General features: G+C 37.1%; 1 protein-coding gene across 1 annotated transcript; it reads left to right on the top strand.

Annotated features, from left to right (window-relative positions):
- The first annotated feature begins 2,827 nt into the window (after positions 1-2,827).
- Positions 2,828-8,691, top strand: LOC135156605 (uncharacterized). Its single transcript, XM_064109186.1, has 2 exons — positions 2,828-4,017; positions 6,545-8,691. The coding sequence occupies exons 1-2, from the start codon at positions 3,526-3,528 to the stop codon at positions 6,986-6,988; spliced, it is 936 nt and encodes a 311-aa protein (XP_063965256.1). The 5' UTR covers positions 2,828-3,525; the 3' UTR covers positions 6,989-8,691.
- The last annotated feature ends 1,188 nt before the right edge of the window (positions 8,692-9,879 follow it).

The raw sequence follows: 9,879 nt of genomic DNA, 5'->3' as shown, positions 1-9,879 counted from the left end.
CGAGGAAACTTTTAGTTCATTATTGATTTTATCATTTGAAGTGATTATGTTTCCGGCAACTTTTCAATGCAAAAGTTTTCATCTGGGAGAGAAAAGGAAATAAGATGGAGAGCTTCTAAAACCTAACCTATTATAAATTCATTCTGTAAAATGACATGAATTAACAAATTGTTTTTTTTTTTTAGCCGCTTCACCCCCGTCCCACAGCTCAACCCCTGCACCATAACAAAACATTGCTGTCCCTGTATAACATCTTTTTCCAAATATTTTGGTTTAGATGCTAACCATGGTAAGCGCCCCAAATGCAATTTTTTTTGGGGGGTCGTAACGGGGAAAAAAAGTGGCCAAGACGGTCTTTATTCTTATCTTTTCTACCGCGTTACTCGCAATTAAAAACAGAAAATCGGAGAGAGGAGACAAACAAGCAAGTTTATAGTGTAGTTCAGAACATTTCCATCTGGGGAGGGGGCAAGGTCAAACAAGAATAATGATAACAATTTGTCAGTATGGCAAGGGTCTGGGGATCGAGTTGCGACAAACAAACGTTGTGGGATTTTTTAAAAGTAATCTAACCAAAAAATAAAGTCATGTTGTTATTCGTTTAAGTAGATATTCATGGATTTTAGCAAAAGCGCACTTGTCTATTCCCCCTTTTATCTCTGTCTCTCATTCTCTCTCGTTCTCCGTGACATCTGAACATATTTTTTCTATAATTTCCCTAAATGATTCTTCGTTCATCCTTATATGCATCATCACCCAGGGGTAGCGCTTTTATGCAATATGAATCACTGACGGATGTCATAAGCACCTGCGTTGTCGGTAAATGAGACAACTTTTTCTTTTTAGATACGGTTTGTTGGTCGAAAAAAAAGTATTCATAAAAGCTTTTTGTATTGCTAAGTACGAAAAGCATTCAATGGGTCATCCTGCCGATAAACACTAATCTTCCTTTTGTTCGGGGCGTTGACCATCTGTATCCTGCTCTTTTCGGAAGGAATTTGTTTGAGTGGCCGCCCAGACATTCTTTTGTTCGGATAGTGCCGATATCATGAACTACATGGACGTTTCTTTTTTTAAAAGAGCAGAAGATGAATGGTGTGCTTAACTGCTTTCTTTTCTCCTTTTTTCAGAATAGTAGACAAAAATAATAAGAAGGGGGATAATGGGGAGAGAAAAAGTTCAAAAGTGCACCAAGATCAGCTCAAAGTACTAAGACATAACAAGCTTTTTGTTTTTCTGAAAATACAATCGATCAATGAAACCAAGGAGACATCATTCTATCTAAAGTGATATCTCCTTGATGAAACAAATAAGACGAAAATGGTGAATAAACGCGTAGCTTATTACGTGACGATCTTGCAGAAAAGATAGCGTACATCTATCAGAACAACGATATGGATCAAATCACGTGATCAGAACAAATCACGTGATCAGGCCTTGTGCGCGCGCGTACGTGCTCGTCACAAAATTTATCCTCCCCGTCAGACTCCAACGAGAAAATCGGGTAAAGTTGAAATGATTTCCTAATTTCGGGATTTTTCCCCACGTAGCTGTATATTTTTTTCAATCTGTTATCGAAATAGGTTTATAAAGGAAATAGTGGCAGAGATTTTAGTACATAACAATTACGAAAAAGCTGAAAAACTTCATTGAATTAAACCAAACATATCTCGGCTTCTGTAGAAGCCCGTCGTAGCTAAGTGAACGACTCGCTGGGCTTCTGTGGAAGCCCGTCGCACGCAAAGGGTTAATGTTTAATGAGATGCCTGTTTGGAATTATTTGGTTTGTTGGAAAGGACCCCTGCTTAAAGATAGCATAAATATTCTTCAAAATCATACCTTGTATACATGTACAAAACATATACTGTTAAAGGATACTGGGTGCAGCTTTAAAATGATTGTTCAGCTTTGAAATTTGTATTTGATGGACTTGTAACAAACCTATTGGTAAAACTGGGAAAGGCTACTTAAGATGGTTCTATAATTTGGCTCAAATAAACATTGCATGAATACAAGTAAGTTATCAAATGTATTTGCTAATGATTTCTAACTTACCAAGAACCTTGATTATAAAAAGAAATCAAAGAAAATGGGCCTTCAGAATTAATGGTGATTATCTGACAGATTCCGAGCCAGTGCCACCTAGTTAGAACTAAATAACTTGACTCAAACTTACCATAAGGATGTGACCCTGTGCACTGAATGATTTTACAAACTATGCAGTTTGCTTCTTGAGCATGATAACATGATTTTACGAATGACCTAAAAAACGCCCTCTTTTCTTAAATATAAAGTTTCTTAAATCCGTATTTTTGTGCTTTAAAATATTGACAAAAATAGATTTGAATACTAAACAAAATGTTGCACATTATAAAAGGATAGGACTTATGCTTTTAATTAAGTAATTGTTCTTGTTTCTATCAGTGTAGGAAGCAATGAACATCAGAAAAACATCCAAACTTTGAATGCGATTATTTCCAAATCGTTGGAGACCAGCCGAGGTTCATGTCAGTTCGTAAAATCGCCAATAAAATGAACTACCATACAGTCTGAATAATTATACTAGGTTACACCTCCACATCCCAGATCACATAGCCAATCAAAAAAGTCAATTTAGGGGAATCTATTTTTGTCTATGGTCTATTTATTGATCAGCAAGGAATTATGCTTCTTGGGGGGAGTTGTGAAGGTTCCACCTTTCTTCCACCTCTGTTGTCGACAAAAGAAAAAAAATCAATAAATTTTGGTCATTCTTCATCCGCTTAGGGTGTGCCATCATATTGTTCATCTATTTGTAATGAACGGCCTTTGTTTCCCTCTACTTCTTGTGGTAGCGGTTTTGATGATCAGCAGATGAACACGGGTTCAATGCTGGTAATTGCTGAACTCTTATTAAAAAATAGGGGTGATTTATCAGCATTTAGGGAGTTCTGAACCACTCTGTAGTGAACTTTGGAAAGTGTGTTATACACCCATCTGACGTGTTATTGACATGAGTCCTGAGTGGCAACACGTACTGGATGTTTGAGGCAGTGATGCTTTTAAAAAGTGTGGAAACACTTCTAACCTGCTGTGTAATGCTACTCTTTGATGAGAGATAACTGAACTAGTTCTTGATAGTCCTACACTTTCTTGAAAAGATCTATATGAATCCTGTTTAATGATCCATCGAAGTTCACTGGAGTGCACATTTTGATATGAAGCGAAGATTCCATTGCATTTAATTCACATTGTGATTATGAAATCACCTGCAGAACAAATTAAATTTGTTTATAGGTACATGCTGATATATATTTCTCATTGGATTATTTGAGCTGTGGAATTTATACATTTGGAATATATTTCTACACCCATTGACCTCCTGGAAGAAGTGTGCTCAGTATAATTATTGAAAACAACTTTTCCCTGTGTATGCTCTGACTACGGCATAACTGATTTTCCAAGCAACCTTTACTGAACTTTTTTGTGCATGGACGTATTCTAATAATGAACCATTTGTTGGACCCCATGAAACACTGAGTGATCATGAGTTCTTTGTTCAGCATCCGCCTTCCTTTCGAGCTGTCCTTCTTCCAGGATGCACCGGCATCCCAGGATGTCCCTTCCCAGCTGACAGCAAAGACCACATCCCATCCTCCAATCATCCAGGAAAGCACAACTACCATTCAACACCAGCAACGTACCCTCAACAGCAGCAACAATCCCCAACAACATCGCATCCTCCCTGGCAACACCACCCACCAGCAGCACCGTATTCTACCTGCCAACCCACACCACATCACCAACAACAACGAAGACCCAATCATCCAGGCCAAGAGAGCAGTGCTTCAGCATCGTCATCACGATCATCTGGCATTGACCAAGAGCAGTCAGGATAATTGCACTAATGCCAGGAAGGGATCAAGAGATGGCATTGGTATGGGGGTCAGTACCGGTGTTGGTATGGTGGAGGATGGGGATGGTCATAGCACTAGGGAAGAGTTTCACAACCTCCTGATTTCGATGTATAAATCTGAGGTAATTTCCAAACTATAAATAGAATAGCGTCCTTTTGCCAATCCCATGAGCATTGATGAATGCATATTTTGGTGCACATTTCATAACAGTTGGTTTTGGTTGTTAGATATTGCTTCATCTGAAATTCATAGAATATCTACATGTAGCTATCGTGACTGGTTATGGCTCTGGCAAACTAACAACCATCTGAGGACATCAGTATGAATGGCCAGCATGGCATATTTGGCACTCGGCAAATCACTTGAAAAAAAAATCTCAAACAAAAGGACAGTAAATATGGCCAATCCTATTTTAGTTTCTTGACAACATTGATTATTACCAATGCCGGTGTGTATTCATTGAGAGAACTCTTGTCTTACACACTTTTCAAATTCAAATGAGAGGTAGAGGGGGAAAGACAGGGGAAGATGAAAAGAGAAACAGGAAAGATTGGAAAATTTGAGGAAATGAGAAGAAAAGAACATGAAATTAAGAAGACTGGAGAGGCAAAAAGAAAAAAACGAAATAGAAAAAGCATATAAATAAGGTTGAGGCAGGTGGTCATTTTAACAATACAGGGTGATCTCTGTTTCTCAAAGTCAGAGCCCAATGTGGAAGATGATATTAAATTAGACCCATAAAGTGCAGTGACCATTAATGGTCATTTTTTTCATATAGTTCTACATCTCTCCTGTTTGCCCATTCCATTATCCCTGCCGTTCTCAAATTCTTAAGAGAATATTACTCGTTCGGGTGCCAGTTCTCCCCACCATATTTCATGGAAAATTTATTTTCTTTTATCTTTGCACCATGTCCTTTCTTTGCTAACCAATAACATATCAATGCTTGAAATTTAAATTACACTAGAGATAAATTAATTTCTTCTTTATTACATAATCATTCTTTTGAATGTAATGATAATATCTATATTACTAGAAGTAGACTGGCAAAGGAGTTTTAGTAAATCATAATTTTGGTTCTCCAATGTATGAAGTGATTGTATGTCATCAGGAGGTGATTGATTGTGCAGTCCCTGCCATTTAATATGGTTAACACTAGCGCTGTAAAAGAATATATTAAATTTGCTATTCTTTTACTCTCCAGATGACAAAAGACAAATGAATTCAAAGAAGGAAAAATAAAGGACCAGAAGGGGATATCTTTATAATTGAATACTGGAATGTATGCAAGTGCAATGGCACAGGAATGTGTATTTGTACTATTGTCTGTTACTTCACTCCAGTATGCGATGTCATGCCTGGATGTCATCTTTCACATTCCCACTTTCCTCACACCACACAGTAAAACAGATGGTCAAGAAAAGCTTTTATTTGAATTTGAAGTATATGAGAAATACGGAGAGAGAGCGTGTGGATGCACAAACAGGAGAAAAACATTGAGGAAAACTTGACCTCTTTTTTTTCCAAGTATTTGCACTTGAAGGTTGTTCCAATATTGGAGTTCAGAGTGAATTTTACTGGTTAAATATATTGGGTATTGAATACTGACCCCATCTCCTCTACCCCCAACACAAGTCAGTGTATTAAAATAGCAAAGCTCCGTTGTATTTTGAAAAAAAATTATGTGATTTTATCGGGTTACAAAAATATGATGTCAAATTTCATGTATCTCTAATTCAGTAGGGTGATAAGGTAGAAATATGTAGGCCTATTTTTTTTTTATAGTTCATTTTCTCCTAAAATTTTGAAATGAATACTATAGGCCTATCAATACTTCTTCATTACTACAATTACAAGAATTTTTATTGGTTGATAAATTCATGGGATTCCAGCCTGAATTAAGCTTCAGATGTGAATGGGTATGATGAAATTATGTTATAAGAGCAACATGTTTGCTAGTTGTTCTTATGAGAGTGTATTCTGAGGAAGTTAATTTTCAGATGTGAGAAGGCAATACTTCCCAGATGATAGTATGTGTTCATTTGGAAATTATGATGTGAATTGGGTCATCAATCATCCAAGCCATGTTTGCTGTTACATTAATGTCATGTCGGCAGCTATGGATGATAGACACCAACCATTTTTGTAATCAATAATTACGTGATTTTTTACAACAAGCATACTCCTCTAGGGCAAGGGTAATAAGTATTTGGTCTGCGATCTCCTTGCTTCCACCATGTTCTTCACCATGCAGGTTCTCATCGTTGGAGGAAAAAATTAACGTTTCTTCTTTATAGCTAGTTGTGATGTACATGTTGCAACAAAAAAAAACTTAACTGCATTTTGTTCCTCATAGAGATTGACTAATATACCAATAGGGCATTAACACAGGCTTTTCAAGCTTTTTAAATTTCTTGCAAATTATTATATTTCCTTGTTGTATTTGATAAGTTGCCATGATAGATTTGATAATGCATATATTCTCTAGTTTTAATTATAAGGTTAATAAACTTTTGCTTTGTTTTGTGAAAGTGTATATCCTACCTTGATGTCAATCCATATTTTATTTGTGGTATTAATGCCATGCACACACTTCAGTGATAAACTTTCACAAACATTTTCAAACTTTTCCATTTCTGCCTTTGCAGAGGTCATCAGGTACAGACAATGGCCCAATAGTATCCAAATCAACTACGCCCATCTCTCCTACCGCCATCACCACTAACACCACCAATGCTATCACGACTGGCTTCCAAGAGTCGCCACGCCCGGCAACCTCCACCGGCATGGTTCCAGACGTGGAACAGATGAAGAGGATGATGGTGAAGCAGAAGGCCAGAGAGATGGCAGAGAGTGCCCAGAGGGCGCTAGTCAGGGACCGGGAGGTGGAGAACCTGAAGCAGGAGCTAGAAGCTATCAAGAAGACATTGGAGATCAGCAGAGAGGATAGGCTCATTGAGGTAAGGATCCTGCAATACGAGGTGGATTGGTTTCTATATAAAGTGGAAGGTGGGGGTAAAGGCAATGACTGCGAGGGTGGGGAAAAGAGACCAGCCCTGTCCATGAGGACAAAACTGCATTCAGTACTTTGAATCACTTTGAATACACTGTGCAATGGTAGTTATATTCATAAAAAAATATTGATCACTAGGAGCGGGGATATGAGTAGAGGGAAAGAAGAAAGAGAGAGAGAGGGGGGATAGTAAGATCGTGAGAGGGGGGAAAGTAAGATCGTGAGAGGGAAGATTTGGAGAGAGGGAAAGGGAGAGCAGGGGGTGATAGAATGAGATTGAGAGAGAGGAGGAGGAGGGAGATTCAGGGGAGGGGGAGGCATAGGGGGTGTTTGTGTTAATGTTCACGTCAGGAGGCGAATAGAAAAAATATAGAATATCAAATGAGTACTCAGTAGAGCCCAAATACCATCCATCCTTTATTAACCTGACTTTTCCAGCTCTAGCCACATGTCCATGAATTATCATTATGATTATTACCACTGGCTGGTCTTAAAAGCCTGCCGTCCTTGCAGGGAAAAAGATATCTCCATCTACCTAGCGATCATCCTATTCTATTGATTAAGAAACCCCCATCTACTAACTAAGCCTTGAAACAGAGAGCCTGTCACTCAATTATGCTATCCATTTTGAAAGGATATCTTTTTCCTCAGCATCATCTGTCTAGACAGCATCTATATGCCATAAGGCATTAAATCATATTTTTACTCGTTTCCTAAAAGAAATGCCATCAGCTCATTTGGTTGTTGAAATTCAGGGTTACCTGCATGAGGGAGGGGGATAAGAGATTAATGAATCCACTGCCAGCTTGGAGACTACAAGTTATAAAACTAATTGATATGAAATACCTTCACAAATGAGCAAATCATTATCAGATGAATGTATGATAATGCAGCTATGTGTTTTTGATCATAAATATCATGTATATGTAAGCTGCCATTTATAATTAATCACCCTTCTTGACGTATTGGAAGCGATGGCTCAATGTGTTTTCCTGTGTTTATAAGTATTAAAAGCATTATCATGTAGCTTTTGAAAATAAAGACAGGTGATTAAATTATTCCAAAACTGAATAAAGAAACCATGTTGCTCTTGATGACATGTGTTCTGCTTATTGGTTCATTGGTTCTGAGGAGATGACATCACCTCTGAAAACCCTTTATTATTTTCACCCTTTAAGAATATAAGACTTATCTCCATTTTGATGATAAGGGCTATGAACAGATGTCTAAGCTAGAAATTCCTAGGACTATGAATATTCAGATTGGTGACATAACATATCCAAGATAACTAAAGCTTTAAAAAATGTAATAGAAGAACAAAGTTTATATCTATGGAGGGTTTAGGGTTTATGAATATCTTTATGTGTTGTAAATTATCTTGACCCTAATTCACTTTAACACTTACTCTTCTTTAATCTCATGATGCCAGTGTAATAATATATCTGTAAAGTGTCTAGAGATGTTGTTCTGATTTATCAAGCACTATATAAAAGCAGATTATTATTATTATGCTGAAAAAAATTCTGTTAAATTTCATTTCAGGTGTTATCTTGAGAAAATGAACGCTCATGGGTTATACCAATAGGCTAAAATTGTACATTGAAATTGCTTTAGAGTCAGATGTGCAGGTGAAAAAGAATAAAAAGATGAGGGAAGGTGTAGGGGGTAGAAGAAGGACAATGATGGAAGATAAAGTGGCTAGCAGAAGGTAAAACACGAAAGAAATAGAAGGGGTTGGAAAAGAAGTACAAGTATATACATGTAGGCACAATGGCTAGGTTGAATAAAATGGTAAAAATAATAATGTTGTGAAAGAGGAATAATGGAGAGGGAATAAAGAAAGGGCATGAAAGTTGGATTTTACTTCATTCATTACATTCTTAATTGTTATTTCAATTCCTACTTTGCTATGAATAACCTTTGTACGCTAATAAATTTCTGTTTGCTTGACTGATATGCCAACCTTATCTTTTAATACACTTTACTCCATCTGTCTAATACCTTAAGCTTTCAATTTTGCTTTGGGTATGATTTCCAAATATACATAGGATCGTCATCCTTCACATTTGTTTGACTAGTGTTTATGGAATGACTTCAGTATTACCATTTAGTCCCTTCATATTTTTCAAAAGCAGTATGTTTTTAACATTTACTTTGGGATTATTAACTACCTTACCGATGTGCTCCTTTTCTGCAGCGTTTCTTTTATGAAAGTAAACCTCAATTTTTGATTGGCTCGTCAGGACCGCTTCTTGCTGTTATTGCATCATTTTCTATCGCACCATTATACACTTGGGAATAGCCGAAGCAACCAACAAACATGCCACCCTTAATATAGCAGCCCATGTTGCTTAGAAAATATCAAGACTTCATTTCTCATCACCTTTTTCCAACGTCGGTTCTACTCCTTATGTGATGTCGAGTCTTGTTTGAGAGAAAAGTGACGCGAGATTGATGTTATCAAAAGCTAGATGAGAGAGCAGTGTTATGTTTGTGAAGCAGATATCTTGGTTTATTTCTCTCAAGGATAATATCTTCAAGTACATGTTTCTATTCTGCTTGTTGATTATTAATTTAATTGCAGGTTGTAGGGAGGATTTCATATCTTATTTAGATCTTCTAGCGGTAGAGTAAAAATACCTAGGGGACTTATGGTTATGCATCTTCTCTCCTTTTTATTTATCGGATTGGTTTGCATTGCGTTTTTAGTCATGCCAGTTTGTCAACCTCTAAAGTTCTGCTTTCTGTATGCTTTTGGGTGCTACCTGACTGCAACGGCATGTGTTTGCTAGTAATATACGAAGAGACAGGGCTTTTTAAGTTCTTTTTTTTTAGATACAAGTATGAAACTCTTTCCATATTTGTCATTTATGCATTCATTGGATTTTGAACTTAGATCACATATTCAGGAATCAACTTCTCTACTTAGCTGTATTCTTGGTAGGCTAACGTCCTGGAATATATTTCGAC

Source organism: Lytechinus pictus, chromosome 2 (genome assembly GCF_037042905.1).
Source record: "Lytechinus pictus isolate F3 Inbred chromosome 2, Lp3.0, whole genome shotgun sequence".
NCBI classification, from domain to species: domain Eukaryota; kingdom Metazoa; phylum Echinodermata; class Echinoidea; order Temnopleuroida; family Toxopneustidae; genus Lytechinus; species Lytechinus pictus.
This window is presented reverse-complemented; position numbering and strand designations above follow the sequence as displayed.